Genomic DNA, 24,369 nt, shown 5'->3' on the forward strand with positions numbered 1-24,369 from the left:
CAGAATGGTGTCTGAGATAAAGACCTGCTGTTTAAAAGGCTAGTTAAATGTTGGAATAGGCTATCAAGGCAGATCAGTTGAAAACTGTTAAAGGCAGATTTCTTCACAATGATGTAAGTTATTTTACATTCTTCACTGAAAGGAGATGGACTGGATGATTTTTTTTTCCTCACTGTACTTTCTAGCTCTGCATTTCTGTAACTCTCTGTAACTCTTTTTAACTTTGGTGGCTCTGAGCTGGGTGGTTGTTCACTGTGGAACATGTGAAAGTCGTAAATCTTAGGGATCCTGAAGCAAAATGTGCCTCTGGAATTTATATCCTGATCAAATATAATTGTACTTAATTTAGGCTTCTTCCCTCAAGCTTTTCTAAATAATCAAACCTTGTCAGACAAAGTTCATAGCAGTGTCTACCAGGGTTTTCAGTCCTCTAAAAATTCTTACATATTCCACAGTATTTTTTCGGAGTTTCAACTTTAGATTAAGAAGCAGTCAAAATCACACACAGGGTTTAATTGTTTTAGTCTGTCTGTTGATTAAGTGTTCAGATGTCAGAGTCTCAGAGCAGTGATATCTAATGCTTGAAAGCTTGATTGAAATCTTCATACCTTTATTTTTGTAGGACCTTGATGTGGGAGCAAAGAAAGTGAAGTTGTATGTTGATGAGAACCTTGTATTTGATGGTGAATTAGAGAGAGGCTCTGGAGATCTCCTTGCTGACCAGAACACTACAATTGACCTTACGGATCACAAGCAAGACACCTCAGCATATCCCTCAGCTGAGAGGAAAGAAGGAAATGCACCTGCAGGCCCAGACAAGAAAACAGACCTACATTTTAAATGCTCAGAATCAAGCAGTGCTTCACTGAACTGGAAAGCTCTGCCAGAAGAAAATCTTCTTGAGCCTAAGATGAACTCAATCAGCTTTACAAAGAAAAATTTGTCTCAGTTAGAGGATGATCTAAATGTGTTCCCATCTCAGGTTTGTATAAAAGATGCCAAAGAGGAGGCAGCAGCAGCAGCAGTTCCAGAGCAGGTTCAGTCTGATGATGAGCTTTGTTTGAGTGAGCAAATGGAAAAGTTAACAGGAAGAAAACTGACTGATTCTGCAGGTGCAGTTCCTTCTTGGTTACAGTCATCTTCCCAGGTGACACAGAATAATCAAGTTACTCCCAGTAGGCAGAAGCCTCCGTGGCTTGCCACAGAACAGAATTTCAGCTCAAGATTTCAAACACAGCCAGATGAAATCATGAAAAACTTCTCAACTCTGATAAGTGAGGATGTCAAATGTCAGAGGCATGAACTGGGAAGACCCAATAGTAGAAATGCAACTGGAGATGAGAGATCACAAATGCTGACCAGAAAGGATGCTGATGTGGACTTGGAAATTTTTGACCAACTTTCTAACAAAAACTGCTGCAGTTTACAGTACCCTGTGAGTGGAAGGAGAAGTGTCATATGTGGTAAAAAGCTGGGATCAAACCCTACAAATCTTGGAGAAGATGATTCTGCTCTCAAAGGTAACAGGTCACAATAGCAACCTTAGTACAAGTGCTGATGTGTTCTCTGTTTTGCAGAAGCACAAACTCATTTTAGGTGAGAAGGGGCCTCTTGTGATTCCTAGAAGTGTAGACAGGGGATATTAGTTTAGCTATTTGTGATATTTTCCTCATGAGAATACTCAATCTCTCTCCTGGTCCTACACCTGATATGAAACACTCTTCAGAAAAAATTGCATTCTGATTTAGGGGCTTTTAATTTATTTGGAGCAGCTGGAAGACTAAATTTCAGTAAATTATATTCTAAAAATTGACAGTCCTGCAGGCAGCAAATGTTTGGTGATATCAATTAAAATTTGCAGAAAGATAAAGAAGATTACATCTCAAATTTGCAGAGTTTATTTGTGTAGTAGCTTTGTGTTTCTCTCAGTGAGAATAGATGCTGAGGATGTTTATTCAGAGTGAATGGAAAACTACCCTTATTTTTCTTCTCTGCTCATAACTTTACAAACCTCTCTCTCAGACATCTTGCTTATTTATGAAGAGTTTTCTAATAAATTTAACTGTCATCTGCTCTGTGCTGTTGATTATCCTTGTCCTCCTTCCCCAAACCTCCTGTTGGAAGATCCAGCTTTGTGCAGTTGTGTTCTGCCTCTGGCAGGATCCAGCAGTGTGTCCCCAGGGAACAGGAGGAGACTTGTGCAACTTCCCGAGTTCCCCTCTATCCCAACATCTGGCAATCCATGGCTGTGAAATTTTCAGGGCATGAGATAATGGTTTTGTCTTTAATAAAAGTGTAAATAACAGAAAAGAATAATTTCTTAACCACAAGTTCTACTTTGTCTCTCTTTCACCCAGCTTGCCATTGCTTGGGATATATTTTTTTCTTCCTTTTTCAGTTTCAAGCCATGTCACTCTCACTCCTGGTCTTTGGACCCTTCATTCTGTGATGACCCTTGGCATTCTGTAATTCTTGAGCGTTCAGTGTCTTGTCTCAAATGAAGAGTTTAATACAAGGACAACAAGACCCAGAGAATTGGTACAAGATGTTACAAAACTACAAATTGAGATTTTGAGGGTGATTGAAGATCAGAACAATTTACATGAAAATGTATCTTGCTGTATATTGAATTTGGGTGTTTACATGAAAGTAAGGGTGACAAGGGACAGAAAAGGTACCAAAATGAAGGAGTGCCAGTTCAAATGCTACAGCAGGTACTGCATGGATTTTTTTTTCAGACAAAGGTGAGGAAAATGATTCTTTCTAAACTTAGAATGTCTGAATTTTCCTTGTCTGACCCTCTGTGGAGAAAACAGCAATTTCATCAGTGTGTCTGAAGTTCTACCTCAAAGAAGAGAAGAATAGGGAAGTTTGGAACAGGTGCCACCTGCCCTTCACCTACCCCACTGCCTGCAGCCCATTTACTGTTTCAAACATTTTGCAGTATCTGTTACATTAAAAACCTTCACATTGTGAAAACTGTAAGTAAATCCCATTGTGGGAGGTTCTGTTCAGTTGTGGAAATGGAGGTAAATTAGGAATTTCGATGTAAACCATAAGGTGAGGGTTATAATTTTCAGTGTAATGCCCTCTGATTTTGCGCAGAGCAGGTTGTCCTGTGGTTCTTAAAGCTCCCGATGTGTTTTAGTCCCTGGGAAATTGCAGCCATCCTGCAGCTTTTGTTCTCTCTGCTGTGAGTGCAGGGTAAAGCCATCTGCAAAGTGGAGCTGAGAGAGCTTTAACAACAGGGAAACCTCTTAAGAGTGATGGACTTTAATTGGCCTGGGGCTGGGAGAAGGGAAGTTCCCAGTGGAGAGTGGGACAAAGGGAAGGCTCAGGGGCTCCTGTGGATGTCACAGCATGGCTTTGGTCACTAAATGGCTCACAAGAACAACAGGAATTAGGAACAGCACGCAGAGGCTTGGCTCGAGTTAATGTTGCTATAAAAACATCAATTTTTCTTTGATAACCAGTTTAATGGGCAAAGGAAATGGTGGGAGTATGCTGATAAAATTTGCAAATATCATATAATTTGGTTTATTATGAGTTAAGGAGATTGAAGAACTGCACAGAACGATGAGCTTGAGGACTGGAGCAATGGAATGCAATTCAGTAGAATGCTTGCAGGCTCATCTAGGGACTAATAACCAAAAATTAAGTTGTAAGCTGAGTAATCATCAATTGCAAATGACCGAGGCAGAGAAGAATCACGGTTGAGTAGCTGATAGCAGATTGACTGAAATGCTGGTGTGAGCAGTGATTGGAGCAGTGCACTCCCAGGATGGAGCAGCTGAGGCTTTTTGGGTACTTGGGAAGCCTCAATATCTGACACAGGCACTTGTGAGACCTCGGCTGGAAAACTGCAGCTCTGATCATCCATTTTCAGGAAAGCTGATTACCAAGTGGAACAGATACAGAGGAGGGCTTTTAGAATGATTTGGGAAATGAAGCATGTGATTGCAGCATGGAAATATGATTGCTGTTTATAACTGCAGGGAGTAAAAAAAGAGATTAACACAACAGAGGGAGAAGAAAGGTGGTTTTTTTTCCATATAGTCTTGCCCCCAAATGTAGTTTGCTAAAGTTTTGAGATTAATTGTGTGATGTGTGTTGCCATCAGAAGCTGAATTGGTGGTTCAGGACACTCCTGAACCCACAGGGGAGTTTCATTGATAAATTATACATTTTAGATTCTTAAAAGAAAAAAGCCTCACCCCTGTAAGCCTTCAGCCACTGGTGTCTGGTTTTGGGCCACCTCTGCTTTCCTTTTAGAGCCCCACTTCTCCTGTTACCACTCCTTAAAGTATCTCACAAACCTCTTAACCTTGCACTGACCTAGAGGGGCTTCAGAACTGGAACCTCTGGATTGTTGGAAGTATTTCATGTCTGAAAAGAAAAGAGAAAACCCCTCCCAAACAAGGAAAGTCAGTGGATATTAAATACTCTTCTGTACTGTGCTCATCCCGAAATTTTCAAGCTTTGACCTTGTTGGGGATCACCCCCCTCTTGAGTATCTGTACTGGTAGTGGTGTAAGCAAGAAAGGGACTTAAAAATGTCTGATGTTTCTGAAATATGAACCTTTCCTTCATGTCTGCATTTTCCTTATGGTGTAAGGAGGAGTGGCCAGGTTGGTCTCCAGCCTTTCATTCTGGAAGACAACCCTTTTCCAGGTAGTTTCCCATCTGCTTTAAAATCCTTAATTTTATCTCACGTGTCCCCACTGTAAATGATTATTTGCCATGGATAGGTTAGGAATATTGCTTCTTCCCAATATTTCCAAAACCACAGTTAAAAGTTAGTCTTGAGCAGTCTTTTGGGAAAACTTCATTTTGCATTTCACAGCAATTGGCACTTATTCTTGATAACCATTTGTTTTAGTATCCACCCAAGGACACTGTACAGAAGTAAAATCTGGCCCACGGGCCTGTAATTGTTTAGTACTCCACTTCCTTTTCTTCATTTATTTGAAGAAAATACATGAGTGACTGCTTTATTGAAAATCTTGGTTATTATCTGTTCTTAATTGTTTTGAGATGGAAATGAGGCAGTTCCCCAGTGCAGCCACAGGGAGAACATGCTTTGCTCCCACTGTGCCCCTCTGATTTGTTGTCCTTGCTGCATTCCCATTGGATATCTTCTCATTATCCTCCTACATCTCACACTTGCTGAAAAGTGGGAAAAATATTTGGACATTACCTGCCTAGAATGCAATGCTCACCTCATCCTCCCTGTTTGCTGAACCTTTTCCCACCACTTTTCTTTATGTATCTGTGGCTCATTTTGAGAGGAAGAACCAGCTTTTCTCTGTAATGCTTTGCATTAACCAGTTCAGCCATTCCTAGCTGTATGAAGGACCTGCAGAGATGCAGAGGGATGATTTTAACTCTTGTGACAGCCACATAATAGGTATCACTGGGCAAAAATCCCAATTTTTTTAAGGGCTGAGGCAAGAATTCACAGCCTCAAACTTAGTTGCAGTATGTACCATGGCAGGAGTTCTGCTCCTCCATAGGTAAAAGTGATTTTGTTGATTGTGTCAGAGTGGGGAAGGGAAACTGGGACATGTGGCCTTTGTGATAGAGAGGCAAAATAAAAGTGCTGCCATCAGAGAATTTCCCAGTGAGGGACACAGCATCATTCTGCAAAGTCAGTGTTGGAGTGGTTTGCCCCCAGTCCTGTTTGTACATTAAATGCCTTTGTAATGTTGTTTTCAGATGAAGATTTTCACATCAAGGACGTAGCAACCTCTAGAATGAAGTGGTGCAGTGAGCAAGAACACACTCTGCAGGAGTCCTGGAACTCCTTGGTGAAATTTAATTATTCCCACCGTGGTCGGATCTCGAACATGGATTTTCAAGGGGATATCTTTGATGAATTTCTCCATCAACAGAAAATCAGCCGGCCTGGAGAATATCAGAGAAAGGAGGGACTGCAAACACTACCCAAGAGGCAAGAGGAAGAAAATTCTGTGGAAATACAGGATGGAAGTGATTTTAAAATCCCTGTTTTACCTTATGGGCAGCGCTTGGTGATAGACATCCGAACAACGTGGGGAGACAGACATTATGTTGGTCTTAATGGAATTGAGATTTTCAGTTCTAAAGGAGAGCCTGTTCAGATTGCAAAAATAACAGCTGAACCCCCTGATATAAATATTTTACCAGCTTATGGAAATGATCCCAGGATAGTAACCAACCTGATAGACGGGGTGAATCGGACCCAGGATGATATGCACCTCTGGCTGGCACCATTCACCCCTGGAAAACCTCACTTTGTCTTTATTGACTTTGTGGATTCCTGTCAGGTAGCCATGATTAGGATCTGGAATTACAATAAATCCCGTATCCACTCCTTCCGAGGTGTGAAAGACATTATCATGGTGCTGGATGAGAAGTGCATCTTTAAAGGAGAGATTGCCAAAGCCTCAGGAACCTTGTCTGGAGGTAGGCTATCATTTCTTATTTTCCTTGTGCAAGCAGCAGTACAATACAAACAAAATACATTTAGCTTGTTTGTTATCGCTTTCCACTTCAAAGCAAGCTGGCACTTTGTGTTTAATTTAAAACCATAATGCAAAGCCCATTAATGCATTCTTCACTGAAACTGGGGATTTTAGCAGCATACAGAGCTAATCTCTGTTTTTAACTATGTCTTAGCAACAAATCGGTGTTTCAATCACATCAGGTAGGCACTAGAAATTTCAAAGTTGCAGTTTTTTGCTTGTTTTCACACATTTGGTCTTTTGGAAAAGGTGATTGGGAAGCTTTTTTTCCCCATTTTCTTTTATATGTATTTGAAAACTGACTGAATTCTCTAGGTTATTCCATTGTGAGGTATCAGTTTGGGAGTGAAACACTAATTATAGCTGTAGTCAGTATCAATTTGACATATGTTATCTTTAAACATTGCCGCAAATTAAATGCAAAGAAGGACCAAAAATATTTTTTCTCATTCTTTTTGTGTTATTTCTCCATTTAATTCTGTGTGTTACATTCAGCTCCTGAGCACTTTGGGGATACCATATTGTTCACTACTGATGATGATATTCTTGAAGCCATTTACTGCTATGATGAGACATATGATGGAGAAATGGGAGATTCCAGCTCCCTGAGATATGAGGAAGAGCTGAAGAGGCCAACAACTGCAGACAGGGAGGGAGATGAGAGACCTTTTACACAAGCAGGGTTGAGAACAGAGGAACAACAGGTAGGAGCCTCTATGTTCAAGATTCTCTATAAATGTTTGTTTGAAACATGGAAGTAATGGACACATTTCCAGGCTGGAATAAAACTGCAGAAGAACAAACACAATTATGACTATTTTAAAGATTGTTTTTTTTCACCAGATCAATAATTTATGCTATTTTTTAAAGCCTTAAAGGTCCTCCAAATGTTGATTTCCCTGATTAATTAATACACCTACTTCTTTACTTACTTGGACGAAGACTAGAGGGAGTTCTTTATGATTTGGGTACTCCTGAAGGTTTCTGCACTGTCAGTGATTTTTCCCATACAGTTACTCCTGTCATGAGCAGCTGTGCTCTCTGGGACTCCAAACCAAAAGGTTTTATCATATTCCTCACGTTGCTGATCTCTTCCTCCACAAATTAAGGGTGTTAAATGAGAAGGGTCTCTTCTTCTCAACCCTCCCCTTATTTTTTCTATTTTTCTTTCCTGACTACTAGCATCATCACAGGTTTGAGTGCATTTTGCCGCATAAAAGCACCTCTTTTCTATTCCTTGCAGAAGGTATTTCACTCCTTGGAGGAAGGGTGTATTTCCAAGCCAAAATTGAGCTCTTGCCTTATGGCATTCCAGCCCAGCAGTCCAGTGTCTGAGCAAAGACCCCACAGGATTTTCTCAAGATGGTGTGTGGCAGTCTCTGACCTGTTCTTAAAATTTTCTACTTTCTCAGGGTCTTCATGACCACCCTCTGTTACATCAGTGAGGTTTTCTAGAGTTCACACTCTTACTTGTGAGTCTGTCAGGAAATCCAAAGATCCAAATCAATCCATATTCCAGCTGCTCCAGCCAAAATCTTCCCAGGGATGTATGGTTCCTAATGAGCCTTGTGTGGTTGCCAAACCTTCCCCTCCTGTCTTGTCCTCTTTTTCTGGTGGCTCACAAGACCAAAGGAGATCCAGTGGTTTTGGAACTTGATCTCTCTGTTGAGACCACAAGTCAGTGGCTTTGACCCTTGGACTTCTGCAGTAATTTCTGCATCTTTGCTTGCAGCATCCAGAATTGCTCAGAACCTTCTGCAGTGCAGGATTTCATGAAGACAAACTTCAGGTGGCATTTCTTTTCCTGATCACATGTTTATAGTGAGCACTCCCCTGGACCTCTTCCATGGCAGAAGCTTGGCCCTGGTCTGTCTGGTCCTTGCTCAGACACAGGCTCTGCCTTTCATTTTGCTGTTCAGCTCTGATGTCCTTCACACCCCTGGTCTAACTCTGAAACTGCTGTATCAGCAGTGGAATAACAAAAGCTATTGTGACTGAGCCATTGATCTCCCTGTCACTGGGTATTTGCTGGTACCGTCAGGATTTCTGTAGGGGGATGTTTATGCTACCAGAATGATACAGATCCACTGCACAATTTGTCTTCCCACCCTAACGTTGTCAGACCAGTATTGACCAGTTTGAGCAGCCCCTGCTGTTGATCATTCCCTGTTGCACCTTCAGTAGATGAAATGACGTGTTTTACTAAAAACTTTCCAAAAGCTCTTATAAGAGTGTCTTACTTTTCTGTCAGTGTTATCCATGGCCATCTGTCTGTCCATGAATTCAGGAATCCTTGACATGTTGATTTTGTAACAGATCAGACCTGTGGCTGTTGCACTTGATTCAACTCTGGGGCCAGTAGTGGCTGCTTAGAGAGAAAGAACAGCGTGAACACAGAGTGGTGTTTCTCTGAAACACTCATTCAGCCCTTAGAAATGTGTCTCACAAGGACTTTTTAACTCAACCTCTGTGTTTAATATCCTGCCACAGATTTTTATTGCATTAATTCATCCACCAGCTTTTTGAACCCACGTGCACTTTGAAAATTTACAGTGCTCTGTGGCAAGTTTCCCAGCTGAACCTGCACGGCACAAAGAACCTCCTTCTGTTTGTTGTTAGCTCATTTAATGTTCTCTAGCTTTTGTGCTGGAAGAAACTAAGCAGTTATTCCCCACTCCCTTCTTCAAGCCACTCAAGAGATTTATATCCCTGTGTTAGTCTTCTAAATCTTTTCCAGAATGGTTGCTCCTACTTTAGTTATTCCTCACAGGGAAGGTGTTGGACAGTGTGGTCAGGTGTAAGACCATGGTAATACTTTCTACTTCTTATTGCTTTTCCAATAACTCCTGTATTATGGTGGTGTTTTGTTTTAGCCATAAGAGTCTAAGAACACAGGTAGGACAATGTTTACTAGCAGAAGAAGTTAAAATAGTAGAAAATGAGACCATATCTGAAAGAAAGTATGTTGGGCATCAGTGGAATGGAATCATCTGGAAGACATCTGAGTAGATAAGAAAGGGAGAATAGAGGTGATAACGTGCCCTGGCACAAATGGTTTATGGTCTGCTAGGGAGAGCATTATTTTGCAATCAGTAAACCCAGTGCCTTTTATTGTGTCCATGGCTCTTGATTTTTGGTGAAGTTGCAAATTTTAATTCTGGTGTTTTAGAACCAGGCTGGTGTTTTAGACTTGTTCTGAGGAACAGAACTGGTTTGTGAGAGAGGTACCTCCAGTGGGAGGGATTTTTCCACTTCGTGGGTTCTGTGGGTTTATTTCAGGGCCCATTTCTTGCTCAGTCTCACCTGAATTACCCTGATTCCCCCAGGGACATTTGCTGCCACGTGGAGGATATTGCAGTCTGGGAACACATGAGATCCTGGGGATCAGTGGTTAAATTGCTGGGATCTAGTGGAACAGTAGAAGACAAGTGTTGACAAGTCTTTATTTATTTTTCTTAGGCACAAGTGTAGATCCATTTGATGTATTGTGGATGACAGGAAGTTTATTTCTAATGATGAATTAAAGAGAAAGAGTCTGGACTTCTAATTTCCTGTTTGGCCTTTTGACTACTAATGAGGATTGAGCTGGTGTTTTTATAGAGCTACTTATAAAAATGCCAAGATTTCATTCTAATCTACTATTATTTATTTTGGAGCCAATACTGATATATGTGAAGTTAGGATTGTTTTCTCTGTGTGTGACATTGTTACATTTGTCCACAGAGAAGAGAATTTGCCATTTTATCACACTTAATGTGTGAAGTGAATTCAATCTGCAGTCCTTTTCCATTTTTGTCTTTACTACCCTGATTGCCCCAGTGTGATCAGCAAATTTTGTCATCTGTTTCTTCACTTTTCTGAATAGCATAGGCAATTTTTAATTAGCATTGCCAGAGCACAAACGCAAGCTTTTGGACAAGTTTGCTTGTTTGTTCTGCCTCTTAATTCTTGAGAAGAAATTGTGGTGGCACTCTCTGGTCTTGACTTCCTTCCAGACTCCTTGTCTTTGCAACAGATTTCCAACATATTGCAAATACAGCATATTGTTGCTTGCTGATGTCTGCAGGGGAATAAGTGTGATTTAAGGATTTCAGCCTCTTTGAGATGAGGTAGCTCACACTATGGAGTCTCCCATTTTGCATTTCTATATACACTAAGCAAAAAACCCACTCAAAGTTTTGGCTTTCTAAGAACCCACCTGATATTCTACATTTTGAGTCATGTTGTCCATTATTTGGAGGACTGCCTGGGTGGGGAGGCAGAGTGGAGATTGATATACAAAAAGAAACAGGTATAAATATCAGACTTTTTAAGCAGTCAATGTAAGTGTAATACTGAACTTCTTCCTTGTACCTGTTAACTTTCTTTTTAGGTTCAAGAGCCAAACTCTGTCTCTGAAGGCATACCAAAGGAAACAGGAATATTTACTGGAAAATGTAAGTTCTTACATTTACTTCTTGCTTAACCAGTCTTCCCTCAAACATGTTATCTATCTGTCAAAGCTGTACAGCACTTTGTGACAGATGCCAGATCTAGAATAAAGAAGAGTCATTGAATATTTAAGGCAGAAGCTTTGTTTGCAATGGCATTTACAACATTTTATTGGAACAGTTGGCTTTTAATCTTAGAAAAATAACATTAGCCATTTGCCCAGTCCCTGAATGGGATTTCTAATAGCTGTGTCCCTTACCCAGTAATTCTCTCTCAATCCTTTGTATTTATGTAGACTGACTGAATTTTTTAGATTGGATTGACAATAGAAACTCTACAGTAAAGCTAGATCAGAGTGTTATATCCCTGCTTAAGTACCTGATTTATTATCCTGTACCAAGCCAGCTCTCTGTGGGCCTTTCAGTTATTGTCCAGACTGGTTCTGGAGAGCCCAAAAGCTTCAGGAGCAGTTCCTGGTCCTTTGACAAGAATTTCCAGCAGGTTTTTAGGAAATGTTTTTCACCCTGAGAGCAATCCAACACTGTATTGAGAGGGTTTGGAATCTGCCAGCCTTGGAGACAGGAAAAAACTTCCCCTGGGTAAGCTCCTGAGAGCCTTGATGCTGGACTTGTTCTGAGCTTGGAGCTGCATTAGAGCCCTCCAGAGGTCCCTTTTCCTCATGTCATCCTCAGTCTGTGGAGGAATCCTAAACTCCAGGGAATACTCAATCTGTGTGGATGGCTGCTTCAGTGCAGCTTTTCCACTGGAGAACACACTGATTCTCCTGAGAGCTCCTGCCTGCTTGTGCCCTGAGCAGCTTTGGTCTCAGCACGGGGCTGGGAGTTGTCTCTGCTGTCAGTTGTAGCCATAGCTCCAGATTTGCCAGCTGACAGAGCTGTTTATTTCTCTGTGTCCCTCCAAATGCTGGTGGGATCTTACACCCAAGTGAATCGCTGTGTGTATCAAGACTTGCTCTGGCTTTTTAGGGGCTGGATGGCTTAAGAGGTTTAATGCTTGCTTGTTTTACAAATATCATGACTACTGGTGCTTCTTTAGACATTACCCAACGTGATTATTTGTGGGTTTCTGTACTGTATGTAATGAAAGGTATTTTGAATTTACATGGTTGGATTTTTATAGAACCCGATCAGATTGGAATTTTACTTGTTGTATCTGTACATGCTATTTCTCACTTTTCAGTGAGGCTTAAAACAGATGGAACAGGGGATTCACATTCAGCCTTTTGTCCATCCAGCTTTCCTTTCCTGTTTATTTGCTGGAGATACAGCCTAATCAATATTTCTGTTTTTCACTGATGCTGTTCCATGAAAATGCTTCCATGTGTCCAGTTCTGATGTGAAAAAAATAACTTAAAAACATCAGTAAACCGATTTTTTTTTCTCTGCTTTAACTGTGAGTAGGTGTTCTCTAAAAATGTATGGATTTCTGAGAGGCTGGATTTATATGAATCTATACAGTCACTTAACTGGTGAAAGATGATGGATAGACCTCAGACTAATGGGTCTTCTCCGTGTCTGCATAATCACAAAATCTGTCATGTAACTGCTTCAATGTGTCACTGGCTGGCTGTCAGTGTGCAGTCCCAGTAATGAGGCACTGGGAACGTGCTCCATCAGCACTTGTGTAATTTCAAGTGAACAAGGTGCTGGTAGCACGTTAAAGGGCTCTGACACAGATTAAAAAAGGCTGCTGTTACATGGAAGTGGACAAACAGAGCAGGAAATATCCAATTCCAGCATATAAAGTGATTTAATCTATACAAAATATCCATGCTGCTAATCACTGGGGTTTGCACTCATGTTTGTATTGGCTCATTACTACAGAACAGTAAATTTACATCGACATTAAATATATGTTCCTTTATGTAGGCCTGCAGCTGAACTTTACCATGACCTGGGGAGACTCTCATTACCTGGGATTGACAGGACTTGAAGTGATAGGCAAGGATGGTCAAGCATTAAAAATCAATGCAGAACAGATTTCTGCTTCACCCCAAGACTTAAACGATCTTCCAGAGTACACAGGAGATTCCAGAACGTTGGAAAAGTAAGTAACCAAAGACTTGGGATGCATTTTACATCAGATTTTCTAAAGTGACAGATTTCTATAGGCTTCTGTTATGTTAACACATGTTAATGTGAACATGATTTTCATTCCATCACTGCTCATTCTTGGAATTCACAGGCTGTCCAGGAACAACAGCTTGTTGTAGAAACATGAATGAGATGTTTCCAAAAGATGGTGTTTGAGCTGGGAGATGAGAACATGCCTGGTTGGTATTTCTGCCAAGGACTTTCCAGGAAGAAATGTGGGTGTTCTGTAGCATCTGTCTGTGCATATTGAGTGATATTTATGCAGGATTTTTGGATAATTTCAAGGAAAATTTTCACGTTAGCAAAGAGTGAGGATGTGTTGGGGAATTGCACCAATAGGTGCCATTCTTTTGGCCATTCTGCAGAGGGGTTTTTTTTTGCAAATCTAATGAAGTGTTATTCATTGACAAGTGTATTTCCTAAGATTAACTTGTGCATCTAAATGGCAGCAGTATAGAAATTATAGGCTGGAGATCTGGAGAGGACTTGGCATTTGGATGTTATTGAAGCTGCATCCTGTTGTTTCTGAGTCATCTCTCCATTTTAAAGGGTATTTTTGGTTGTAATCCTGTCTTGCTGGCATGTTTATGGGCTGTGACCAGGTTTATGAATTAGGACTTGTCTTTTCAAAGGCTCTGGAGTCTTCCTTAGAATGTTGCATTTATCTCCATGCACACTAACTCCGTTGTTTGCAATTTCTGCTAACCTGACTGATTGCAGATATCAACCTTCCTTGTGTGCAATTCTTTGTTCCTTCTGCCATCTTAGATGAAAATCTCCTCTGCAGGCAGTTGCTGGTCTAAGAAATCTTCCCATGACATTCCCTGTGAAACACAGTTTCTAGACCCCCCCTAATGGACCCAGATGCAAAGAATTCATTTACCTTTTTTGTTGGTGCCTTCTCCTCTCTGAATGCTCCTTTTTCAGCCAAGTGATATGTTGATCCTGCAGAATTTCTGGCAAGCTTTCTGCCCCTGATGTATTTGAGGGATTTTATTTATTGTATCTTTTGCTTGCTAGCCTTCAGACTCTTTTTTTGGCCTGTGCATACACATTTAACCTTCCAGAGTTTATGAGTCTATCAATTTAGGGCTTTTTTGATCATGAATTTTGCTGAAAGATGGCCCATAATAACTTTGTTTATCCTGCTACTGAGCCAGGCTGGTTTTGAGTTTTCAAATCCTGTTTCTTTCTAACATCTTTCTTAGTAAGTGGGTTATATATATATATATATATATACAAATAATTTTTTTTTTTCACATTCTTGATTGTTTTGTTGGAGAACTTTTTAGGGCACAAGATATAGACTGGCTCTTTTGCCTCTGGATATTCCTGCAAGCATGTTGAATTTAAGTACATTGCAGTGCTCTCAACTGTGGCATTTGGAATAGGTCCCATGTACTATTCAAGACCAAATCAAGAATTATCTCTTCTCTCATGGACTCCCTAATCAGTTCCTCTGTGAAAGAGTCATTATTCAAATCTTTTTCTTTAAGGAATTGCCAAGTCTGGCACTCATTCTTCCATTAAACTTTTAAATAAATAGTAAGTATATACTTAGTTTTTTTGGCAGTGTACCAAAGTAATTACAGTGGAAAATTAATTCATATTCTCCTTTACTCCATCTTTGTATGGCACAGTTTGTGGTAGAAGAATATAATATCAGAAAATACCAGACTGAACTTTATTTAGTCAGCCTGAAGCCTGTGCTGTCATGAAAAGACCCTGTCCTGCTGGTTGGGAGCTTTGTAAAATAGCAGGGATGTGGCTAATTGTGTCCATGAGGGATGTGAGCAAACCCTGGTGCTGCTCAGGGTTATCCAGCTGCCATCCAGCTCCTCCTCGGATCCAGCAGAGTTGTGTTGGCATAGAAACACCCTGCAGGGTGCCAGATACACTGCCTTGGGCGTGGAGCTGGTTTAATAAATTATATTGTGGCTGGCTTGGAGTTCTGCCTTCAGCCACTTTGCTACAAAGGCACTTGAGCTTTCCTTTGCCTGTCCCTGTTCACACAGGGAAAACCTAAGGATTTTGCTGTTTTGCCTTAAGCAGACCCAACTAAAGAAAACACTGTTTTTTTTTTTCTCCCCCTACTGCCTTCAGTTCAATACTTGCATGCTATTTTTGGTGTTTTCTGTGCTTTTAATTGCATGCACAAGGACACGAGAAGCCCTGGAAGCTGGAAGTGGCATCTAGAATAAAATGAACCCTAGGAAAGTCCCTGCTTTTGATGAGAGAAGCCAGCTTTTCCCTTTGTGCAGCTAATGGACTTTTCTCTTTGTAGGTTAATAGATGGGACTAATATCACAGTGGAGGATGACCATATGTGGCTCATTCCCTTCTCTTTTGGAGAAGATCATCTGCTCACAATCCATTTTGATAAAACTGAAAGTATTGCAGGGCTTCGCTTTTGGAACTATAATAAATCTCCAGAGGATACCTACAGAGGGGTAAGTAAAAGAAAAGGAGCACTGCCAGCAAAAATATACAGCAGTGCATTGGAAAATTGGTACTGTGATGAATGAATATAGCTGCCTTAATGGAACACCATAAATCTTTCTAGATTGTCTGAGGCTGAATTTTGTGGCAGGTATAATGCATTCCTGTCTCCACAAACAGCAGAAAGTAGTAAAAAAAGCCAGAGATGGTTTAAAGAACTCTTCACAGCTGATTTTTCTAAGAGACACATACAGTAGCACATATTATTTTCAGGATATATGATTCTGAAGTGGTATCCTCTCAGTATCTTGTATTTAGACCTACTGTATGATTCTGTATTTCCTGAAGTGCAGGGAATGGTAAGAGGGAAACTTTTCTAAAGAAATTCTGTTTAGTTCAGGTTCAGAAGGCCCTTCACTCACTGCTGCCTTTTCCAGGAAGAGTCTTTTGAAATATTAACATTTAATAAAGGAAAAGTTGCCACCTTCCAGCAGTTTGGCTAAAATAATTTAGCTAAAATTGTCTAACATAAATCCTCTCTCATTTGCAAATTGCCTGGTTCGTATTTTTTTTCCGTACTAAATTTTTGAGGTTGACAATTGACAGCTGATGGAGATAATTTTACACCTTTTCACTCTGGGTTTGGTTGTTCCTCCTTTTCCTGCTGTACTGACACGTGTAATCATAATGATAACCAAACAGAGGTTACTGTTCATTGCACAGAAAGTTTAGGAATCCACCTGTTCCCACATTTTCCACCCCAAAAAGCAACTGTTGAATTCTTGATGTCCAAATTCAGGCAATAAATAACACTAAAAACGTTGGCATGTATTAAACTGGAGAGAGGACAAAAAGGATCTTCCAATTAAATCCCATCTGGTCTTGAGATTTGAACAGAGAGCCCTTGATTTTGTGCTCCAACACATTTTCCCTGCACGTTTGACACATGGGAGGGTTCTGGGGCATTTTGAGCATTACCATCTAAATATACCCCCTGTACAAATGAGGGCTTTTAGTGACATTTGTGTCCTGATTTCAGCTGGGATAGAGTTAATTTTCTTCCCAGGAGATGTGTTTTGGATTTAGGGTGATAATAATGTGGGTAACTTACTGATATTGTAGTTGTTGCTGAGCAGTGCTTATTAAATCTCTAAAATCTAACATGGAATGTGGTCTCTGGAGGCCAAACCAAGAAAAAAAAAATAGGAAATGTGTATTTTCAGCAGTTTACTTGGCTAGGTAGGAAGAAGAAGTGAGTCTGACACAGGTCTCTACCTGCATGAATATTGCAAGTCCCAAAGGACTTAGTGGATACCACTTAAAGGAGGAGCCCATGCCTACAGTCTTGTAGAAGGATAAAATAAATTATTTGGAAAACAAAAGATGCAAGGTCCACTGGGCCACAGGAAAGGAGGTTTTAAGCTGTAAACCCAGGGCATCCTGACATCTGTCTCTTGAAGTATTGCTGCTCCTTCTAGGAACCAGTCCCCGGGTGTGAGATGGAATTATTTGTTAGGCAGTTGCAGGCTGGGTGATTCTATTCACAGCTTTAGTGTGAGAGGGTAATGGCAGTGACTGTCAGAATGAAGACTTGGCTGCTATTTGCAGCTCTGTGAAAAATCACCTTGTGAGAGCTTTGTTATGCCATTTGTAAAATGCAATATGTGACGGCTGAGTGCCTCCTCAGATGATGAGAATTACTTAGAAATGAGGGCTGTAAAGGGCACATAAATATAAGCAGCTGTGGTATAATAGGTAAGATTCCATCTCTAACTCTCCAGACTTCCCATTCACTACCTGTTTCCGTTTAGGAAAGTGGATTTCAGTGGATTTCTCACTTCCTTTCCTTAGCCTGGCAGACTTACTCAGCTGGAAAGCAGCATGCAGAAGAGCTTCTCAAATGAAAAGATGTTTCCTTTATTTGATCCCAAGTGTATTAAAGATGAAGCCAGAAATAGTTATTTCTCCACACTTGGTAGTCATACAAACATTCCCACCTAATTAATCTTCATGAAAATGAACTGAGCCCCCCCCTCCAGTCCAGCACAAACTGGTACTTAGTGAAAGACCCCAGGCAGTAAATGTTGCTTGTGATGAACATTAAGTTATATTTACCATATTAGAGAGCAAGGTGTAGTGATTAATTGTTGCTGGTGATTGACTTATTCTGTGCCTGGAATCATGTATACAGCTCCACATGCTGCTGCTAGGGGAGGGCAGGACTCCTGCATCATAAACGTGCCTGAATTATTCACTTTGATCTCCAGAGGTTGGATAAGGTGTGCTTGCATCTCTGAGCTGGCCACAGCTCAATTGTCTCTGTCTGGTACAGGTAACTTTTCTTTATTCCTGTGCCCTGAGGTTACACACAACACTGCTTGGCAGAGGAGTTTGTGTGATCCTGGAGAAGTCCAGGTGGCACCTGCCACCAAGATAAATAGAACTGCTGAAATACAGGCTGCTGTAAACACAACAGAAACACCAAAGTCTGCTCTGGAGATAGCACCAGGCTGTGGGACTTCTGGAAGAGTGGCTCCAGAAATTCAGGGCTGGGCAATCCCAGTTGATTTAGCAGAGCATTCAGGTGCATGATGTCTCCTCAGATTGCCTCTGTGACGTGGACTGACCTGAGAGCTGAGCCTTCCCATTCTCTTAATGTGTGTAAATATAGCTGCAGGAATCAGAGGATTGTTTAGGTTGGGAAGGGGCTGTAATGTCATTGTGTCAAACTGTGAACCTCACACTGCCAAGCACAGACCCATGTCTCCAAGGGCCTCATCTACACCTCTTTGAAATCCCTCCAGGATGGAATATTCACCACTTCCCTGGGCAGCCTGTGCCAATGCTTGACCACCCTCTCTGTGAAGAAGGGCAGCTTCAGTTTGCTGAGATCTAGTGCCATACAGTAATTGAAGGATCTGTCAATACTTTTTTTAGAATTTTCCTCCCCAAATTCTCACCTGTCCATCCCCATCGATGTCAGTGGTGACATGGACACTATGGACTGCAGCTGCTGTCTGCTGGGTTAGGCTTTCTTCTGCCAAAGGAACTCACATTCTAGAGGAATGAAATAAATACAGCTAAATGAAATAATTTCAGTCTCTGAAGTGAATGGAGGGAACAATTAAAATAATTGTTTGCAATTATTTTAATGTAAGTCATGTCATGTCAGGTAATCTTAAGTTTTGTTCTTTTAAACCAGGCTAAGGTGGTCCATGTGATGCTGGATGGGCACAGCATCTCCCCCCTGGAGGGATTCCTAATCCGCAAGGGACCAGGCAACTGCCACTTCGACTTTGCTCAGGAAATTCTCTTTCTTGACTATTTACAGCCCCAGCCAACTCCTAAAGCACACAGAAGGTAAAATAGGATGTCTTTGTTGTCTGAACCACATGATCTCTCTTCACTGTTGTAGTGTCATTTCCCATTCCCTGTTGGAACTGACTGTGTGAGGCTCCTGGATGAGCACATGGAGCACTTAGGGCAGAGCTTCACTTGGTTTTAACTCTGACCAAATTTCACTGAGGTCTGAGGGGAGTCTGGGCCATCATCATGGGTGGAGGGGTTGGGGTGTTGTCTGTGGAGGTTTAATTCTATGGATTTATTATCTTCTTTTCTGAATGAGCCAGTACATTAAAAAACCTGATTTGCCTTGGGTTTTTTTTTTTTTTTTTGCAGGGCTGGTTCAAGGACACTGGAACAAGCCAGTATGGACTATGAAGCACCATTAATGCCCTGTGGTTGTATCCTTCCCTGTCATCTTCCTTGTCATATGGAATATTTTAGAGTTACATACCATGGTTAGGAGTCCTGAGCTTTTTGAATCCAACCATTTTGGGTGCATTAAGGTATTAACCAGACACCAAGAATATGAGAAAGGCTTCCATAAAGTATGGCTTAAGAAAAAAATCTGTGAAACATCATATATAAATATGTGGCCTGTTTTCAGACCCTCTGGTAGCTTTTTCTCCTGAACTGCAAATAAGAGTGTCTGACATCATGGGCCGCACAATCATTTTTCAAACTGCAGATTAAATGGTCTGTTAGGACAAAGCTTCTGTACTGATATTTTCCTTAATGGCATTTTGCTTTTTAGTTATTTTCCAGTTCCAGCTCCTGACGAGTTGGGGTGATCCCTACTACATTGGTTTGAACGGGCTGGAGTTGTTTGATGAACATGGAGAGCAAATCTTACTGACTGAGAACAGTATCCTTTGTACACCAAGCACCCCTGGCCCTGCTGAGGCACAGTTCACTCCCTGCCAAATTGCCACAGGGCATCACTTCCACATTGCCACGTTGTCCTGTGGGATTAACTCTGCTTCTATTTCTCTATATTTGGATGATGAACCTCTTCTCCATATGTTTTTATGGATTCTGTAAACTTCCAGAACATTTCTGATCTCAATGGGATGCACCAGCAAAGCAGGACAAAGTTAGAGAAGGGAAGGCTTGAGAAGGGTGTGGTATTTTCTGCTCTTGACATTTCTTCTGTGGTGGGGAAGGACCAGAAAGTTTGCTGAGCTATAAATTCATAAGAAAAGATTGAGTTCAGTGCTTTTTTTTAATGGAATCTTTCATTGTGCCTCAAGAAAGAAATTTTTCATTAACTCTTGTTCTGGAGATTTAGGCTGCTCTAGACACCCAATGCAGTCATGAAGATCAGGGCTGAGAGTTTGAGTTTGATTCAGTGTTCCCTGGATATCCAACAGAGGGAATGAAGGGCGTGTTGGGAAGATTGATGTTCATCAAGGTTGCACTTGATGCTCTGTGCCAGCTAAAGCCTTTTAAGAGCTGAAAGCTTCATGCTCCAACATACAACTCCCATAGTTCAGGTACACGGAAGGAACATTTCTTAGCTCCCTGGAAAGAATAAATAGCTCAAATGCTGCAGGAATTGTTTGTCTCTAAGGGTCCTCACTGCCCAATTAATAGGGAATTCAGTGAAATAAAGGCTTTTCCCCAAGAGCTATTTTGATTTGTATCTTGTATGATACACCCCGAGCTTGAAACTTTAATAGTGGACAAGAAACATTTTGAAATTGAGAAATGGTAACAAATTGTCTTTTAAGAACCAGATATCTTTAAACTGACCTCGTACAGCACTACAGTGCAAAACAGTGCCAGGTAATGAATCCTCAGCTCCTTTTGGATGATCACCTATTCCTACCTGGGCAGTTGTGTGTGGGATGTGTTAGGATCCCAAAATAGTGTATTTGTCTTAGTGTAATATTTAATGTGATAATTCACCACTGAATCAAGCTTCTCTTAACACTTGAGGCATTGCTGTGTCATTCCTTCAATTTTTTATACTTACAGACTTTTAGAAAGCAGGACAGGAGGAATCTAATGGAAATTAAATGGAAATTAATGTCCCTCAAATGGATTGCTCAGGATTCATAGTTCTGAAGACAGTGCCATCCATCCACGTTTCTTTGCATGTCTTTAACATTCATATATGTTTTTAATGTAAATGTTCTCTTACAGAGAAAATCTGGTTGCCTGTTCAATGAGAGTTTAATCTTTCCCTCTCAAAGAAATGAAAAAGGTTTTATTACACAGTTACTGATTTTTACCACAAACCTTGAGAAACTCAAGCAAAACCAAATTTGACTGATGACTGCCTCCTGTAGAGACATTCTTCTTGAGATAGGTTTTTATGTGAGGAATTTGCAGAATTTTATGATAAAAATATAGGACTTTGTCACCAAAAAGCTGGGAAGTGCCTATTCCTGATAGAGGAACTTTATTGATGAAGTCTTAAGTACATATTTGAGAATAAATTAAATACAGCTAAAGATTACTTGATTCCTGTTATAAAAATAAATTGGAATGCCAGAATATCTAAGGGTTGTCCTGCTTTTAAATAGGTGCCCCCAAGTTCCTCAGCTATGCAGTCCTGGGAGTACTGCTGTAGTGGTGGAAACTCAAATCCATGGCATTGGGAAGAGCATAAACTTTGAAATTTGGTATTTCTGAAATATCCCTTTTTTGGGTTATTTATGCTTAAAGATTTTTTTCAGATATTGCTGCTTTTCCCGATAGTGTCAACATTTTAGATGATGTATCTGGAGACATCCGGACTCCAGACAAACTGATTGACAGAGTGAATGACACCACTGATGGCAGGCACATGTGGCTGGCACCAGTTCTTCCTGGTTTGGTACATTTTCCCTTCTCATTCTGTTTTAGTGATGTGTGTGGATGGAACTGGAAGCATGGAGAAAAGGGGAAGCATGTGGAATTCATGGCTAAGTTTGATATTAGTAACAGATGCTAAATCACTGCTTTTTAGAAGCTGTTTTATTGCAGCCTCTCTGCACTGCACGGGCAGCAGCAGCGGAGGTTTCCCAGGTTTGTAATCTCCTCTCTCCATGGGGCAACAGCAGATTTTCCAGAGATGGTTTTTGATTCACTGTGACAAAGATACTGATGAAGGAATTCCCTGCAATAAACACCTTTCTGGTGCTTTTAAGTTCACTCCTACAAAATGCAATGAATGTTGTTCCAGCAATGAGAAATTATTTTTAATCTCATTATCTGTGTTGAATTCAAATTTGTAGATTAGGGATGGCAGACTTAGTGTTTCATGTCCTAAGGTCAAAAGTGATTCAGCCCTTTTAGAAGTCCCATGTTTAATAGCTGGGATATCAAAAATCTAAACAAGAAAAGTAGATAAACTTAGATGGCTTCTGACCTTGTGTTGGGAAAGGACATTTTTGGGGACCTGTAATGGACATAATTAATTGGTTTTCTTTCTTATAAGAGAATGGATTTAAAAAGAAAACAAAGTATAAACCTGACATGTGGTGAGTTATCACTTACTGTGTTGGCGAAATCCTCACTCCAGATGTTGCAGTTATTAATTAGAATGTTACAAGTGAGGAATTGTGAATTTATATCATGATGTGTTGTAATGAAGGGCTATAATTAAGGTAAAGCTTTTAAGTATACTTGGGAATAGTGAGCACTTGCTTTTCCTAGGGAAATGGAAGGTCTGTGTGATGCTTGAGGCTCCTGCTGTGTAGATCCCTGGCAATTTGATGGGATGCTGAGATGTCTCTTATAACAAGATGACTGATTGATTTGACAGCCATCTGAGTGTGCTCATGTCCTTACAAAAGACACGCTTGCAGAGGCTGTTTCACTTGGAAAAAGGAAAATAACAGGCCCTGGACTTCTCTCTCTTTGTGTTGTTCTGCCTGACACCAAAATACTGCAGAAGAGCACAAAGTACCAGTATTAAAGGGTAAATTGATAATGTGTGAAATGCAGGAGGCAGGAGTGATTTAATGGTGTTTTCTGTCCTTGAATTGTAACAAATTGCAGCTCTGTAAGATCCACAGAGTACTTTTCCCCTCTCCATCTTCCCTGGGATGGTTGTAGAGGCAGGAGGTGCTGGATGGAGCATCAGCCTTTTCATGCTCAGCCTCTGGAGCTGGGCTGCTGAACCAGAGCTTGGGAATGCTCCCACCCTCAGTGCAGGCTGCTTGGAAAGCTGCATTAACTCTTTGATGTGTTGGAAGGTTCAAAGCTTGAAGGGAATTGGTATTATAGCCTTTCTTTTCCTTCCTAAATGGCTCTGTCTTTTTAATTCTAAAAGTGGTTTCCTGTTTTTCAAATTCATTTCTTACATAAGCAGAATTTGAATTATTTGTTCTCCTGTTACTGATTGTCATTTTATTTCTTTGCTTGAATGGATTTTTAATCAAATATATCATTTGCTGTGGGACTAAGAGTTGTTGTTGGAGACAATGCTCCAGTTGTCTCATGGAAAATCACAGATGCAAACATTTCTATTGATCCAATCTACCTTTCTTTCTTCAGTAAAAAAAAACAAAAACCAAACAAAAACCAGCATAATGATTTAATATCACCTACAGTATCTTCTCTAGTACATCAAAGGATTAAAACTTCAGAGGATGCTAAAGATGAAGCTTAAGATATGTTGATCCAAAGTTGATATAGTGGCTCATAAAAGGAAAAGCATGGAATTAACTGTAACGGGCAAGATTGGTTTCCTGCCTGCCTAATCTTTGGTCTTAACATCTTGACATTAACGTCACTGAAAGGCAGATGAATAATACCTCAAGCAGTAATTGTTTAGCAAGCATCTGGAGGATTGTCTCTAAAGTCTTGGTAGTATAACTCACACAAAAAAATGCAAAAATTTCTGCAATAGCTTTCAGGGCATACAGGGGAAATTTTAGTCTTGTGAATGGAAAGGTGAGTTCCATTTATACTTGGTAAAAAGAGCTGGAATGGAATAGAATAAAATCATTGATTCACAGAGTGGTTTGGGTTGGAAGGGACCTTAAAGCTCTTCCAGTCCCACCCTTTGGCATGAGCAGGGACACCTTCCACTATCCCAGATTGCTCCAAGCCCTGTCCAGCCTGGCCTTCGACACTTCCAGGGATCCAGGGGCAGCCACAGCTTCTCTGAGCACCCTGTGCCAGGGCCTGCCCACCCTCCCAGGGAACAATTCCCTCCCAGTATCCCATCCATCCCTGTTCTCTGGCAGTGGGAAGCCATTCCCCCTTGTCCTGGCACTCCAGGCCCTTCGAAATGGTCTCTCTCCATCTTTCTTGCAGGCAGAGTAGAACAGAACAGAAGAGGCACCAGCTTGTCTTATCCCCAAGGACATGTCTGTATTTGGTTTATGAAATACTCATTAGAAGTTTCTCTATCCCCCTCCTCCAATTTCCAGGCAGGTCAGGATGACAGGGATGCTCTAGATCTCATCTTCTGTGCTTTTGAGAGCAGCTGTGGGGTTAGAGCCAACATCTGGGAATTATCAGCAGGGATGATAGCTGAACTTCCATCCTCAGCATCAGCTACCTCTCCTCCAGCTATTTCTCTTTAAATATGAACCTCTTTTGAT

At 40.8% G+C, this 24,369-nt stretch overlaps 1 protein-coding gene across 8 annotated transcripts in view; it reads left to right on the forward strand.

The window, feature by feature from the left end:
* The window catches only part of KATNIP (katanin interacting protein), a 55,372-nt gene that overhangs the window by 24,852 nt on the left and 6,151 nt on the right, over positions 1-24,369 (forward strand). For all 8 annotated transcript variants that reach the window (XM_066330191.1, XM_066330190.1, XM_066330196.1 and 5 more), the window contains exons 14-23: positions 623-1,520; positions 5,716-6,444; positions 6,999-7,207; positions 10,876-10,939; positions 12,824-13,001; positions 15,333-15,498; positions 18,690-18,847; positions 19,166-19,230; positions 19,584-19,694; positions 21,511-21,650. In XM_066330191.1, the coding sequence (XP_066186288.1) occupies positions 623-1,520; positions 5,716-6,444; positions 6,999-7,207; positions 10,876-10,939; positions 12,824-13,001; positions 15,333-15,498; positions 18,690-18,847; positions 19,166-19,230; positions 19,584-19,694; positions 21,511-21,650 (2,718 nt within the window). The remainder of the gene's footprint in view (positions 1-622; positions 1,521-5,715; positions 6,445-6,998; positions 7,208-10,875; positions 10,940-12,823; positions 13,002-15,332; positions 15,499-18,689; positions 18,848-19,165; positions 19,231-19,583; positions 19,695-21,510; positions 21,651-24,369) is intronic.

Source organism: Sylvia atricapilla, chromosome 15 (genome assembly GCF_009819655.1).
Source record: "Sylvia atricapilla isolate bSylAtr1 chromosome 15, bSylAtr1.pri, whole genome shotgun sequence".
Lineage (NCBI taxonomy): Eukaryota > Metazoa > Chordata > Aves > Passeriformes > Sylviidae > Sylvia > Sylvia atricapilla.